Source organism: Diabrotica undecimpunctata, chromosome 10 (genome assembly GCF_040954645.1).
Source record: "Diabrotica undecimpunctata isolate CICGRU chromosome 10, icDiaUnde3, whole genome shotgun sequence".
Taxonomy (NCBI): Eukaryota; Metazoa; Arthropoda; class Insecta; order Coleoptera; family Chrysomelidae; genus Diabrotica; species Diabrotica undecimpunctata.
The window spans coordinates 879,920-897,205 of NC_092812.1; the positions used below are offsets into that span (position 1 = coordinate 879,920).

Below are 17,286 nucleotides of genomic sequence, written 5' to 3' on the forward strand. Positions count from 1 at the left end.
TGGCACATGAAGAAGAAGAAGAAGAAGAAAGTCTTACTATTTCTTCTGCTGCACACACACTCGTGGTATTTACAGGCTTTCACTCGCGGTTGTTCTTAATACCGGGAAGCTGTCCGGGTATCGGTTTCTGAGCACATGTCTCGTGGTACTAACACTGAGATCACGAAATAGAGCACATTTGCATCTGTATACGATTTAAAACAGTATTTGCGGTATTTTCGCATAACTATAAGCGGGAGAGAGAAAATGTCTGTTGTCAGCAGTCAACAGTAGAGAGAATACCTCTGTTACTAACGATAGTCAACAGGGAAGAGAGAGCGTATGTTCCCAGCGATAGGTAACAGGCAAGAGCTAGAACGTTTGTTCCTAACGATAGGCAACAGGCAAGAGAGTCTTCTTGTTTGCTATCTTACAACTGTCCGTATTTCTAAAGGAGGAGGGTTGGAAATGGAACTAAAAAGTAGTATCAAGGTTTGGACTAAAGTAATGATTGTGAAATTGTGGTAGAATGATAGTTAGTAATACAGCGAAAGATAACATGATTTTTCGCATGTGAAAAAATTGAACATTTACTTTTTACTATTTTTTTTATTTTATTGTAAATTGTACTACCGTTGAAATAAATAAATAAAATAAATTTCTATTTGGTTACAAATTACTAGCTCTATTGATACTACTCTTTTATAGGATGCTCGTGAGAGGAGACGTTCGTCAGTTTCCAATGTAGCAACACCCGTCTATGTAAAGAAAAGGGGTAAGTTTTTATTCAAATGTAACTTCATTAGGCATATTATTGGTTGGTGTTAAATAGCTTAATGAGTTCAGCATATGCATTGTCAGGCTCATCAACTTTACCATCTTTTAGTTGTGATATTGCTTTTTCCACTTCATCTGATGTGATTGGTAAGTGGTCGTTACATATGTAGGACGGAAGTTATTCGGACCTATTATCATCAAAGAGTTTTTGTATGTATTTGGCCCATATGCATATTTCTTGATTTTTTTCTGTGATGATGTTCCCCTGTTGATCTTGCAGTTTACTAACAAAATTATTATTATTGTCTTAATTTACTAATTTGTGAAAGCCATCTTCGTGTGCAATAAATATTAGACCAAAGGAGAATAAACAGCTCCTAATATTATTTGATAAGATATGGACACAAAAATATATACCATAAAATTGGCAAGTAGCGCTAATTCTCCTATTATACAAAAAAGAAGACAAACAAGACTCCAATAACTATCAATAAATAATATTAAAAAGTAAAGTTATGAAAATGTTTGAACAAACACTGAATAAAAAAAAAGGAAAAATCAGAAAATATACTAGAAGAATTACAAAGCGGATTTAGGAAGGGAAGAACCATAAAATACCATATCTTCACAGTAAAATAACTAATAGTGTTATTTGACTAACAATATATTAATGTTTTATTCGTGATATTTCCCTGGAATTTCGTGTTGAACGTGCTGACTCGACGTTCATGACTTCACAGTTCATGACTGCAATAACTACGGCGTCACTTTGAGGAGACAGTTTTTCATGCGACTAGCAAAGTGTTTATCTTGTAAAGTGATATACGATAATTATTAATGAGATACAATTTGTTATTTATATAGTGAGTTAGTTGTTTTTTTTTGTATTTAAATTTTTAAATAAAATTAATTTAACTACGTGTACTTCACAGAAAAAGTAACAATGAGTAAAAGAAGAAAGTGAGATTAAGTGAAAAACGGTATTGTCACGAATTTATATGGTAAAAATAAGAAACAACACCAAGATAAAGGAAATTCGAGATATAATTGCTGCAATAGAATAACGTCGTTCAGAAGAAAAAGAGGCTGATTATAAACAATGTCTGGAAGACAAGAAAGCTGAAGATAGATGTCGCCAAGAAGAAAAAGAGGCTGACAAAAAATGGAAAAAAAGAAAATGAAAAACGTCGACAAGAAGATGAAAAGACGTCGTCAGAAAGAAAAAGAAACTTAGAAGAAACGTCGTTAGGAAGAAAAAGAAGCTGAAGAGCAACGTCCTCAGGAATACAAAGAGTTGCTATTAAGTCTTTTATCAAAAATAAAGGCCTTAAAAGTGAGTAGAGAAGATATGAAAAGAGAAATCGACAAGACAAAAGAAGATATGAAAAGAGAAATCGTTGAGACAAAAGAAGATATGAAAAGAGAAATCGTAGAGATAAAAGACGATATTAAAAGAGAAATCGTTGAGACGAAAGAAGATATGAAAACAGAAATCGAAGAGAAAAAAGAAGACATGATTAAAGAAGATGAAGTAACGAGAGATCTTGTAGAGAGAAGACGTGATGATATAACGAGAACCCTTAAAAATATTCACCTAGAAATTTAAAAAACCAATTAACCGAGAGTTGAAAGTAAAGCAGAAGCAATTTGTTTTCCTGTCAATAATTAAGCCTCCTACGTTTGACGGTGAGACCTACGGGCCAGTGTATAGAAGACAATTTGAAGCCGCTGCACAAAATAATGGATGGACATATAAACATTCAACAGCTCTCATATTAGTACTTCGAGGTAAGGCTGTCGAAATCCTTCAAAATATCCCAGAATAAAAGAACGCACAAAAGAACTATGAGACCATCGTATCGGCTCTAGAACTAAGATACGGCAGCCAATATTTGAAGCAAGTATACCAGAGTCGACTAGAAGTGCATATCCAAGGCTTTAACGAAACGATGGAACAACTCGCTTGGCCCGAAGCCCCAGAAGACTTCCTACACCAATACATCATCCAATGTTTCCTTGATAGCCTGCGCGATGTGATCTTCAGCAGACATTACGACTAGGAAGAAGAAGCTACCAAATATTGAAGGACTCTATTGTCTGAGCGATTCGAGAAATATCTCGACCCAATAGCTGATTCTTTAAAACAAAACCGTCAAAGACGACCAAATTGTTACAATTGTGGATTAGTAGAATACTATCAATATCAGAAAGACAATACAAGATCAGAAGGCAGAAAGTTAACCGGCAGACAACCTCTACTACAGCAACGCACTCTCATGTTCTCAATATCCACAATAAGAAGAAATAGCGACAGTTTAGTTGCCAAAGGAATTTTTAATGGCCACAGATCCAGTACTTTTTCAAAACTACGCCTGCAAGCCTTGAATGGATAGCTCAACTTGACTTAAAAGATATAACCTTATCTGTTTGTATTATCTTATATTTTATCTGTATTTTGTCTATGTTCGTTTTTATATAATCTTATGTTTGTATTTTTGAATTATGTACTTACGTTTTTTACAATTATTACTGTATTTACTCCATGTATTGAGCCATACGCTAAATAAATAAATAAACAGATCCGGTTTTATCATCGATACTGGAGCAACTAGGTCAGTGACAAGTAAACCTTTCCTCTACGAATTAACTATAAGGACAATATCCAAATCCCCTGTACTAGAGACAACTTCAGGCGAAAGCATAACTATTTATTATGTGTAAAAATGTAAAAATCGAACTGGGACACGCCGAGATAGAAGTAGCCATCCTAATACCCTACATTGTAGATAAGTTCATTCTGGGCGTCGATATCATGTCCGAACATAGGATTATTGTATTTATGTCAGAAGAAGGACCTTAATAGTCAGCAATAAAGAAATTCCACTGTCCGCCTCTAGAAACCAACAAAATGGGCTAAAGATTCCGAATAAAGGGAGAAGAGACGAAGTTCCCTCCTAACAGCAAACAGATCGTGGTCGCACAAATTGATGTATTAAAACCAGAGGAGCAGAACCATTCCAGTGGTGGCCAACCCAAAAGAAAACAAGATCACCTTCAAAAAGAGCCAAGTACTTGGTATATGCGAGACAGTTGTAAGAGTTACCAAAATAGAAGAAAACGTGCCAACAACCAGCAGTACACACAAACCTTTTACTGCATTGTTGGAAAACCTAAAGAAGTCATCTATCCGAAGATGAATACCAAAAAGTAAAAGAGTTTATCAAAAACCAAAGTGACATCTTCTTTAAAGGAAAATAACTTGCTGCGCTGATTAAGTCCAACATCGTATTGTAAGGAAATTTATTTATGTCTTTTGTCTTTATTAAAAGGTTCTTATTTTAATTTATTAAGAAGCATGATAACTTATATTAATTTATTTAACTACTCAATAATACATAATTTATTTAAAGGCGAGCGTAACAATTAAAATCGCGGCCGCGGGTCGTCAGAATTAACTAACTCCTTCAATGAAAAATCCATTATTATATATGAAACCACAACTGGCATAGAATTCAGGAGAACCCCTCTGATGTATACTAGAAGGTCATCGTCTGACCGGTTTTCTTTCTGCCAGCTGGTAGAATTCTCTCGTACAATCTACAACATATTAGTGAATTAGTCATAATATATTTACGGTTATTTTTAGGCCATGATATTTATCGTAACATTGCCCCCCTCTTAAAAGATGGTTCCTCCTGGAACCTTGTCGGGACTGGAACCGGAACGGTATGCTGGTATCGGCAACTGGACCCTCTTTTACAACTTCCAGTTGTATAAAAATGACAAGGGACGGTTGTTTTCTCTCCGCACCAGTAACTATGCGGATTGCAACAGACTAACACCTGGACTTCGGTGTCTTTAAAGATCTCTTCCACCATATTTCGGATAACCCTCCAATCTAATTGGCGGCACTCCAACTTTGGCATGGCTAACTTTTGCACGTCGGACTCTAGTACGTGCTCTCTCAATTGAAGTAAGGCTTCCCATACATCTCGGTAGGTAGGTTGGTCACGGGCAGTGTCTTTTGTTACCAGGTAGAAAAGGTAACGTGATGCATCTTGGAGTTTCAAGGTTTTACCGGGAGCTGGCACTTGGCATTGAAGTTCTTCAACTCGACCAAACTTCCTTCGAAAGACGGATGCCAACCCTGGTGCGTCTTTGATATTGGCCGGGATGGTAAGGGCCAGTGAGTGGTCATCGGGGAGCGCGAGTAGATCTTGCTTTTCTTCAGTGGTAACACCATGTCTTGCTTTACCTTTACCTCCATAGGCACCCATGAATTCCTCAAACGTGAGGTCAGACACATCTTGGACTTGGTTTACTTCCACTTCTTCATCTACGTCGTGGTCACCTTCGAAAGACGCCAGCCGGTTATGGTGTACTATCATCGGCTTTCCCCTTGGAATCTTGCTTATTGGGTAGATGACATCGTTGATCTTCTCCATAATGAGGTATGGACCTTCCCAAAACTGCTGCAATTTGGGAGAACAACCTTTTCGCTTCTTGGGATTATACAGCCATACTTTGTCGTTCTTCTTAAAGTAACCCTTTTCGGCTTGTGTATCGTACCGTTTCTTCATTCGGTCGCTAGCGATCTGAAGGTGGGAACGGACCAACTCATGTACATCGTCCATTCTTCTTCGTAATTCGATTACATAATCTTCACCTGCAACATCTTCTCCAGGTCGACATCCAAACTCGAGATCACAAGGTAGTCGCATTTCGCGTCCGAATAGGACTTTGGCTGGTGTCTGGCCTGTTGATTCGTTAACAGAAGATCTGTAGGCCATTGTGAAGAACGGAAGGTATTGGTCCCAGTCTCGCTGATGATCGGACACCATCTTTGTCAAATACTTGCCAACTGTCCTATTCATTCGTTCTACCATACCATCCGATTGCGGATGATACGCGGTAGTTCTTGTTTTCTTCATGCCTAGTCTATCACATATTCCTTGGAATAGATCGCTTTCGAAGTTCCTGCCTTGGTCACTATGTATCTCCAAAGGCACTCCAAATCGGCTGATATATTCTTGGATCAACTTATCTGCAACGGTGGCGGCCTTCTGGTCGGGAAGTGCGTAAATCTCGACCCACTTAGTAAAGTAATCCATTACTACCAACATGTACTTGCCTCCATTTTCACTTTCTGGAAATGGCCCAGCGATGTCCAAAGCTATTCTTTCAAACGGGCTTCCAACATTATACTGTCTCATAGGAGCTCTCCTTTTTCGGTAAGGCCCGTTACTCGTAGCACAAATAGTACATTTCTTACACCAGTCTTTTACGTCGTCGGAACTGTTCATCCAATAAAACCTTTCCTGAATTCGCTGAAGGGTTTTCTTTACACCAAAATGCCCTCCTGATGGACTGTCGTGTAACTGACGAAGTACTTCGGCTATTCTGCTCTTTGGGATCACCAACTGTCTTCTCTTCTCTGAACCGTCATCATTTTCCAGGACTCGTTTAAGCAAGATAAATGAGTCCCACTGGGCCCAATACGTCTTAACTACTGAGCATAGGTTTGATATTTCTTGCCAAGGTGGTCGACGGTTTTCCTCTTTCCATTTTCGAATTTTCTGTATAACTGGATCTCTTTCTTGTTCTTCTCTGATCTTAGTAGGCGTCCAGTCGTCGTTGACCATCGTTGTTCTTAGCACTGCTGCTTCCTTGGATTCCGTTTTGTTGCAGTGGGAACACTCTGCTGGGCATGGCGTTCTGGAAAGAGAATCAGCGTTTCTGTGGCTAACTCCGGCCCGGTGCTCAATCTTAAAATCGTATTCTTTGAGTCGTTCGATCCACCTGGCTATCTGACCCTCTGGATTCTTAAACTGCATCAACCATTTAAGGGCGGCATGGTCGGTTCGGATTAGAAACTTCCTACCATAAAGGTATTGATAGAAGTGCTCTACTGATTTTACTACTGCTAGAAGTTATCTTCTCGTGACACAATAATTCCGCTCAGGTTTTGAAAGAACTTTACTAAAATATCCGAGGACTCGTTCCTGTCCTCCTTGAATCTGAGGCAGCACTCCTCCAATTCCCACATTACTTGCATCTGTATCTAAGATGAACTCTCCTTCTGGCAGTGGATACCCTAAAATTGGTGCTGTTATTAAATGCTTTTTCAACGTCTCAAAGGCATTTTGGCAGTCCGTATCCCAGCGGTAATCTCTTGCCTCCTCCGTAAGTCGCGTTAATGGCTTAGCGATATCTGCAAACTTCTTAATAAACCTTCGGTAGTAGGTACATAGTCCAAGAAAACTTCTCACTTGGTGTTTGTCGGTTGATTTTGGCCATTCCATAATGGAATCGATTTTTCCCTTATCCACGGCCACTCCTTCTTTACTAACTATATGACCCAGATAATTGACTTTACCTTGAAATAACTGGCACTTCTTGGGGTTTAGCATCAATTGGGCAGCTTTAAGTCGATTAAAAACGTTTTCTAAATTCCTCAAATGATCTTCAAATGTCTCCCGCAAGACGATTATGTCATCTAAATAAACCAGGTATGTTTTCCAAGATAACCCTCTCAACACATTTTCCATAAGCCTCTCAAATGTCGCAGAAGCATTACAGAGTCCAAATGGCATAACGTTGAATTGCCACAATCCAGATCCTGTGGTGAAGGCTGTCTTTTCTTTATCTACTGGGTCCATTTCTACCTGCCAGTATCCAGACTTCAAATCCAAAGTAGAAAACAATTTACTTCCAGCCAATGTGTCCAATGTGTCATCGATCCGAGGCAGAGGATAACTATCTTTCTTGGTAATGTTGTTCAGCATACGGTAATCCACACAGAATCTCGTCGTTCCGTCTTTCTTCTTAACCAGGACTACCGGAGAGACCCATGGGCTCGTAGAAGGTTCTATCACCCCGTCTTTCTTCATTTCCTGAACAATCGTTTCAGCTTCCTCTCTTTTCGCCTGTGGTAATCGTCAAGCTGTTTGACGAATTGGCTTAGCATTACCAATATCAATTTTATGCTTAACAACGGTAGTTCTTCCCTTATTCCCTTAATTTTCTTTTCTCAATCTGATTCAGAGACTGTCCTGCAACTGCAACCATTTGGTCGAATTTGTCGTTGGAATTGTCAGATGTTGTCGCCTGACGGATTATGGATGTCACAGGTACACAAGTTCCTACTTTTGTCTCTTTCTTTATGGTCACTGGGTAGTCGTTGACATTGATAAGTCTCACAGGAATTTCTTTAGCCGAAGTCACCAATTCCTTTCCAATTATGATTCCACGGCCAACCTCATCGTCGTGGTTTCAAGGCTCCATCATAACAGGTCTCCATTCGTCCACAATTCCCTGTAGCCGCGCTACTATGATCGTTTCGCTTCTCGCAGGCACGACTGTATCTTCTTTAATGGCTGCTTGTACAGTGTTGTCATTATGTGGATGGAGAAATACCTCCTCGTTGCCAACTTTGATTACCTTATTCTTAAAATCCAATTGGAATCCATGCATATTCATTACGTCCATTCCTAATATAACATCCTCTTCGATGTCAGCAACTATAACAGTATGGACAAACTTTTCTGCCCCAATTGTACCCCAATTGTACCTGGATTTCTCCATGAATGTTGGCATTTTCACCTGTAGCAGTCCGAAGTCGCAACCTCGTTGGTAACAGTTTCTTACGGCTGTTTATAACTGTCGGCCGTATAATAGTTCTGGTCGCTCCGGTATCCACCAACAACGTATGCTTTTTACCATTTATTTCTCCATCTACATATACGCTATCCTCACGACATTTCAAAGAAGCTATTAGTATAAGAGGTTCTTTGGAAAAGTTCCGGGTCGAAGCTGCTCCCCTAAAGCCGACTCGTTCTGGTTTTCCTGATGGTGAGTTTCTTGATTTTATAGTCTTCGTTTTCTTGTATGTCATGCTTTTCATCATATTAACGAGCTGGTCAAGTTTATCTTCATCTCCTTCCTCTTTTACAGTTCTAACTTTACTGTACCCGCCAGAGGCCTGCGTAGCTGACTCGTATTCGAGGGCGGCGGATAAGACATCAACCAGCGTTTTGTGACGAGCTAATCGCAGTGTTCTCTGCATTTCATGATCACGAAGACCATCAATAAACGTCTGAACGGCCAATGTTTCCATCATGTCTTCGGGAGCTGTTGGATAAGCATATCGTACCAATCTGACAATATCTACCTCATATTCTTGAAGAGCCTCATCTTTCTTCTGTCTACGATTTTTAAGCTGCGACTGATATACATGCTCCAAATGTTCGTGGCCATATCGCATATTTAACCTCTTCTTAAGTTGTTCGAAATCATCCGTCTCTTCTACGGCTATGGTCTGAAGCACATCTAAGGCATCTCCTCGAAGAGCGATAGTCAGGTTTACAGCCTTTTTTTTTTCAGACCATCTATTCGCTCTTGCGGCTGATTAGAACTGTTTCATGTAGTTGTTTCATGATGATTTTCCGTCGAAAGTTGGGACTTTAACATGAATAGAACCTCCACTTCCTTCAAATTTCGGCCGTGTCTCCAACTTACATTTCGTCTCGTCTTCTTTTATCTCCACTGTAATCGGATTGTTTCCTCTCTCTGCTGTCCCTGTTTCCTCCAGCTTCTTTTCCATCTCTTTCCATATCTTTTCTTCGAAGGCCAACATATCGGCAGCAACTTGGTTTTTTAACGACGACATTCTATCGTCGAGGGCAGACATCTCAGAAGTGACTTTAGAGATTTCCAAAGAGATGTTAGCAGAAACTTTGCTTTCCAAAGAAGAAATCTCGTTAGAAACTTTGTTCTCCAATGATGCGATGTCACCAGAAACTTTGTCTACATCACCGGAAACTTTGGCTACATCACCAGAAACTTTCGAAATCGTCTTCGAGATGTCTTCTTAAATTAGTCACTGTCAGCTCATAAATCGTCGTCATTTTCACAATTTATTTTATATTCACTTTGACACCAATGTAATGAAATTTATTTATGTCTTTTGTCTTTATTAAAAGGTTTTTATTTTAATTTATTAAGAAGCACGATAACTTATATTAATTTATTTAACTACTCAATAATACATAATTTATTTAAAGGCGAGCGTAACAATTAAAATCGCGGCCGCGGGTCTTCAGAATTAACTAACTCCTTCAATGAAAATTCCATTATTATATATGAAACCACAACTGGCCTAGAATTCAGGAGAACCCCTCTGATGTATACTAGAAGGTCATCGTCTGACCGGTTTTCTTTCTGCCAGCTGGTAGAATTCTCTCGTACAATCTACAACATATTAGTGAATTAGTCATAATATATTTACGGTTATTTTTAGGCCATGATATTTATCGTAACAGTATTAACACTGATAACTCCAACCTCAAAAGGCAGGCACCAAGACGTCTCCCATTTGCAAAACAAAAAGAAGCTTTTGCCATTCTTAAAGAGATGCAGGGGGATAATGTTATCGAAGAGTCAAGTAGCCTCTGGTCTTCTCCAGTAGTGTTAGTAACTAACCTTGTGGCTCCACAAGGTTCTGCCTCGACTATAAAAAAATTAAATAGCGTCACCAAGATAGACAGCTACCCGCTGCCCCGTATTGACAATACTCTTTGTGCCTTGGCTGGATCGAAATGATTTTTAACTGTGCTGACAGCATTTTCTGCTGGAAATGGGCTCTATCAATTCAAAGTGATGCCATTCGGATTGTGTAACGCACCTTCTACATTTGAACAACGATTAATGGAGCTAGTACTTAGGGGACTTAAATGGAAAATTTCTCTGGTATACCTTGACGACATCATGATCATCGGAAAAGATTTTGACGTACACCTTGCCAATTTGAAAGAAATTTTCACCAGACTTAGTAACGCTTACATACAAGTAAATGCAAGAAGTGTAAACTCTTTCAAGAAACAGTTAGTTTCCTTCTTTCCTTAGACATGTAATTTCATAGTCAAGAGTTATAGCAGACCCGGCAAAAATAAAAGCAGTACAAGAATGGCCTACACGAAAAAATAAACACGATATCCGAAGCTTTCTTGTCCTTTGCAGTTACTATAGTCGCTTTGTGAAAGATTTTTTAAAGATTGCCCCTTCATAACTTGGCCGAGAATAAGCTCCTATTTTACTGGACACCAGACTACCAACTTGCTTTCACCACAGTTAAAGATAAATTAACAACGGCACTCATCGTGACATATAAGAAAGAGCAGAGTCTTTTTGTGCTTGATACGGATGCTGCTCAAAATGGCATCGGGGCGGTGCTTTTCCAAGTGCAGGAGGGTGGGGAACACGTCATAGGATACTTCAGTAAAACTCTGGGAAAAGCGGAAAGAAACTACTGTGTCACCACAAAGGAGTTATTGGCTGTCCTTACAGCAGTAGAATACTACCATTCGTTCCTCTATGACAGAAAATTCTTGATAAGATCCGACCATTCAGCCTTGCAATTGCTGCTCAATTTCAAAATACCAGATAGCTCGATGACTGGAGAAACTTCAGACCTATGATTTTAAAATTTATCACCGAGCGGAAAAAAGCCATGGAAATGCTGACAGCTTCTCGAGAAAACCATGCAAAGAGAGGAACTGCCGATTCTGCGAGCGCCAAAAAGAACGAGAGGGCCAGATTTTACAGTTAAAAACCCTAGAGGACGGTAGTGACGAAGAAGCTTTAGCCAAAGAAAACCTGTAGGCTGTACAGCATAAAGATCCAGACAATGGAGCTAGGCCACACTGGCAGGAGGTTGCCAAATATGGGTAAGCAGTGAAAGGCTATTGGCTTCAGTGGGACTCCTTCTGTCTGCGAGATGACGTCATCACTCGTAAAAGGGAAAGTTCAGATGGAACAAGAACAGTGCCCCCATTTGTTCTCCCAAAGTCATGTGTTAAGGACGTACTTGCAGAACTGCACGACAGCCGGCTGCAGTGGTCATTTTGGGATAAATAGGACTCTGACCAGAGTCCTTGAGAGCTATTATTCAGTTAATTGTCAGTAAGATGTGGAAGAATGGTGAAAACGATGTGACCTGTGTGCATCCAAGAAAAGACCCAAAACTAGACTTAGGGGAAAACTCCAACAATACTTTACCGGTACTCCATCGAAACGAGTTGCTGTTGACATTCTGGGACCATTTCCAGTAACAACATTAGAAAACAAGTATTTGATGGTTGCTATGGACTATTTTTCCAAATGGCCAGAAGTAGTTGTACTACCGGATTAAAAAGCAATCACAGTTGGTAAGGTCTTGCTTGAGAATGTCGTTTTTCGACATGGGGTTCCACTTCTCCTATAAATAGATGAGATTCATTCTGATCAGGAGCGCAACAAACGAATGAAAACTTTGGATTCATGCTCAGTCCGACGGCATGGTAAAAAGACATAACCGAACCATCAACAACTACCTGTCCCTGTTTGTACATGAAAATCAGAGAGAATGGGACAAACTGCTGTCTCTATTTCTGCTAGCCTGTAACATTTTTTTTATAATTAGATTAGTAACTAATTATTATATATTACTTTAAGATTAATTTTAAAAACCTTTCACAATTACTGCAGCTACGCCAATGGCTGTATCCAAAAATCGTCCTTTGGCACCTTGCCGAAACGAATGAGAGGTCCCGATATAGTCCTTTATGAGAATGTAACGGTATTTTAGATTTTGTATCTTTATAGACCTAATTCTTCGATATCTTTCAGCTTTTTATTTCTTAAAAGAAGTACCGAAACATGCAGATTACTTGACGGCTGCTTTGTTAGAAATTTAAGAGCAATCGTCATTTTTTTGGGAACAAAAATCATTTAAGCCCCTTTTTTATAGCGCTAGGAAGAGAGTAATAAAATTTGTTAATCTTCTTACAAATAGCTTTACTTTAAAGAGAATATTTCCATCAATATGGTACAGTTATTTGCCTTTTTGCTTCCCTTTTTAAAAAATACCGTTATGTTTATATGTTTCCGCCAAAAAGTCGGTTCTCGTTAAGAGAAAGTTCTTTAAGTGGGGATGATCCTGTCCTAGGGGATAGTTTGTCCAATTTGAGAAAAAGAGGATCACTTTTCGTTGGTTAGTCTAAGAGATTAGACTGACTTTTGGTTGCGTCGTCTAAGAGTTTGGACGTATTTCTTTCTCTGGGAGTTTATCTATAAGTGTATATATACACTTCTATTCTATCTCACATAGTTTGATAACACCCGAGTAGATGAAATATACATTATAAATTAACTTCGGTGTTTGATACTAAAGTTGAGTACAGTTTAAATTCAGTGCGATTTAAGAGGCAACATCATCTAGAGTTAATGTAAGTGGTCTTACTATTCATATTAGCTCCAATTATCTCTAAAGTAGAATAATCTACGGGCTATTTTCGACAACATTTTCCTGATCGGTGGTTATAGACCAGGGAAATAAGCAAAAAAGTACCTTGTTTTTGACACTCGTCCGGCCAGGCAAGCGACAGTTGTTTTGAGTAGTATGGACCTCTGTAACAAAAACCTATATGTTTCCTGCAGTCGATTTTTTTGACTTAATTAGTTATTAACAAATTAAGGTCAAAAAACGGAAAATTTTTGCTTTTTTCGTCTATCAGCAAAAAGTGAAGCATTTTAAACAAATTTTACAAGAGGAGAAACTTTTATGTCATATAAAAACCTTCAAAATGGCTTTTTCTAAATGTTTCTATCCTAATTTGTTGCTTGGGAACTTGCAAAATAGGTCAAAAATTTCGGATTTTTATAAATGTTAATAACTTTTTTGAAAATAAACTTATAACATTTATATTTCATGGAATGCTGTGTCTTGTAGTGCTTAAAATATGGTTAAAATTTCAAAGTGATCGGTTAAATAGTTTAAAAGATATTTTATTTGTTTATCCCAAATTAATTTTTTTTGCAACAATATGTAAGAAAATTATATAGTTTTAGTAATTGTAAAGGTAGTTTTTAGAAGAAGAAAACATGTTCTATTATTAAGATTAAAAAAAATTAAGAAAATTAATTTTAAATATTGCAAAATAATTTTGCAAATACATGTCGATTTTTTGCTTATAAACAATTAGAATAACTTTTTAACCATTGCCTGTAAAAGTATTATTTTTTTATATTTAAAATGCCTGAATTTTTTCACTAATTTAAAAGAAAAAAAAATTGTTCTAAAATAATTTGGGACAAAGTTAGCCTCTTTTTTTATTTAATTCATAGTAGCTTTATTTATAACAATTAAGAAATCTTACTTGCGTTATTTAAAAGCACATACTTTATAGTTTTAATGTACCAAATTTCAAAAATATTGCCCTTAAATGGAATCGTCCACAAAGCTTCAAAATGTGTTCTTTAAAATCTGACGGCTTAGAAATTCGCGGGAGTTGAGGGGAGGGGGAGGCGCTGTTAACTGTATCTCTGGTCCTTTGTTATGTATTTCAACGTTTCTTTTTGAACTTGTATGTACTTTTTGCGTACATTACGAATCAATAAATAAATTGTCAAATAAACCACCTCATTTGTTAAAAAAAAAATTTTTTAATTTTCTTTTAGTAATATTTAAGTTAAGTTTGAATGTAAAACGTATATATTTATGAATAATGTATACTTCTTTAATAAAATTGTAAATAATTTATTAATAATTTGATATAAATAAAGTTAGAATAATTTCTTTTCATACAAATTTGACTTATTTTTTTCCTATCTATGTAAATTTATCAATCTATTTTTCACAATATTGTAAGTAAATCTAATCTAATACATCTAGTTTTTTCATTACAATAATTGCAAGTAATCAAATATACATTCAAAGATCATATTATGTTATTCACAAAATGAAATTTTTACATGTTGTAAGGACTTCCCTAGTGTCGAGTAAATAGACCATTCAATTTTGTTGGACCATGTTGTTTCACTAATTAAATGAAATGTTTACAATTTTCAAAATTATACTGAAGACAATAAATCGTATTCACAATGAATTCAGAAAGGGAAGGAAAAAGAGAATCAGAAGGAGAAAGTGTACAAAGGAATAGTTTTATTTTTATATGTTTTTAACTCTTTTTTTCAACTTAATTTATTATTAGGATTAGATAACCATTAATTTACAAGTGTACCTAATAATTTTTTTAATACAATGTTAATAATTAATATTGTTCTGAAGCTATTTTCTTGTGGCATCTTAATGCCATTTCCTATTCCTTGGGGAATAAGTCACAATTTAAGTTTATACTAAGTTTATTTTTGACATTTCCATTTCTACTTCGGAAATCTTTCTCAAAATACAGAACATTAATAAAATATTCAAATTTTGTTTTTGGTTACTTGGTAGAAACTTTTTGTAACAACTAAATATATATACTATTGATTTAGTTTTATTATGTTATACCGGGTATTTAAAAAGTTATAACCAATATTACCTGAAAATCATATCAAGTTTAACTCCGTGTATAATTAAAAAGGAGTATAGCAACATTGATCTATTGCAACCATGGTTTTTTAATAATTGTAGATATTTTAAAGTTAACCAATAATTATTGTGAGTTGGTCATGATTGATTTGTCAGAAACTGATAGTTTGACAGTATTGTTTATTAATTCAGTAACAAAATAACGACACATAAAAGAAAACAATTTATTTTAAATAAAATTTATAAAAAATAACCGACGGAAAATTAAAAAAAAATAACAACACATAGAAAAACAAAAAACAACAGTGATTTTAACTATCTTACTTAAGTAAGGTGTTCAAAATGACCTCATAAAACATCTATGCATACTTGAAAGCGGTCATTGAAAGAGTTGCTTACATTACTAAGCATTTGTAAAGAAATATTTTGAAATGCAATTCGGATTCTATTTTTCATATCATCCCTTGTTGTTGGAGGTATTTTATATGCTTCGTTCTTAACGTAACCCCAAAAAAATTAGTCCATTTTATTGAATTCTGGTGACCTTGGGGGCCACCTTACCGGTCCATCTCTTCCGATCCATCTTTCACCACACTGATCATTAAGTTCACCACTTACTAATTCGTTGTGGTGCGCAGGAGCACCGTCATGTGTAAACCACATTTGTTCACGTATATTAAGTGGAACATCTTTTAATAATATCGGTAACTGATTTACGATAAAATCTAAATAAATCTCACCATTTAAGTTATCTTCAAAAAAATATGGTCCTACTACATGGTTCCCGACAATACCTCCCCACACATTTAGGGACCATCTTGTTTGACTATGCGTTACTATATGGTATGGATTACTTGTTAAGTAGTAGTGAAAGTTATGCTCATTAACAGAACTGTTTTAATGGAATGTAGCTTCATCAGCAAATAGGACATAATTAAAAAATCTCTCTGCTCATTAGTTTTTTCTAAGGCCCATTCACAAAATACTATTCGTTTCTAAAAATTATCATTATTTAATTCTTGGTGCTTTTGAATATGGATATGAATATGAATATTAAAGGTGCATCTTGTTTAGATAGAATGTTTTGAACAGAGTAGTAACTAAGTTCTTGTTCATTGGAAATACTCCTTATACTTGTGTGTGGGTTTCTGTAACTGCCATCAACACACTCATTTCGTTTTCATCTGTCACACTAGTTTTTGTTCGTTCATGTTTTTCATAATTCACTAAACGAGTGCGGTTAAATCGATCTTTCAATTTTTTAAATGTATCTTGTCTAGGTTGCCGCCCATCTGGAAACCATTCTTGATAAATTCTAGCTGATAGTAATGAATTTTTATTGCATTCCTTCAATATCCAGATCATATCTACCATTTCATCAGTAGTAAAATTCATAATTGCTAATTTAAATTGAATTAATTACTGAATTACTAAATAATAATTGTTGCTAATTGTAATGTAAACATAGCAAGGAAATAAAAAAAAAAATAAGGGGCAGTTAGCCTAGAAAAGAGTAATAATTATTTAAATAATTATTATATATTCCAAGTTGAATAAAGAACAAATAATTCGACATAGTTAATGTATACATTTCACATTAAACAAAGATTGAAAACTCGACCTAGTTTAAGTGTATTACACGAGTCTCAAATATCAGGTCGCCACGGTTGGTTAAAAGAAAAAAATCACGTTTAAAAACATAGACCTTCGCTTGAAAATAACACCACCGCATGACCCGGTTTAATCACGGGGACTCAGTCAGCAAAAAATAAAAAACTCGACCTTGGTACTACGATCGGAAATTGAGAATACGGGCTCATAAAAAACGAAGGAAGCGGGCCAGACGAAGGCAGTAGGAACGAGGCACCTGGGAGTGCTCTGCGCCATAAGCACGGGCGATCGAGACAATACGCAGCCAGTGAGCGCGCTATATCGTAACTCGATGGGGTAGTGTACCGTATAAGTGCCGGTATCTGGAGTTTCGAAAGTTCGTGATAGCGCGCGGTACTTCAACAGACAGATCCTGAATTCCAGTAGGACTGGAGGCGTATTCATTAGCTAGGGCCTAAATACGCGAAGGTAACTAAGATCTATATACTAACCCAAGGAATATATAATAATACGGATTGTCCACCCTTTAATTTCTTGCTTTATCTCTTCTCGTCTCCCTTTGCGCCTGA

At 36.8% G+C, this 17,286-nt stretch overlaps 1 protein-coding gene across 1 annotated transcript in view; it reads left to right on the forward strand.

The window, feature by feature from the left end:
• The first annotated feature begins 321 nt into the window (after positions 1-321).
• LOC140452242 (probable protein kinase DDB_G0291842) overlaps positions 322-17,286 on the forward strand; it is a 226,387-nt gene continuing 209,422 nt past the window's right edge. The window contains exons 1-2 of the mRNA XM_072546379.1: positions 322-483; positions 688-754. Of these exons, the coding sequence (XP_072402480.1) occupies positions 322-483; positions 688-754 (229 nt within the window). The remainder of the gene's footprint in view (positions 484-687; positions 755-17,286) is intronic.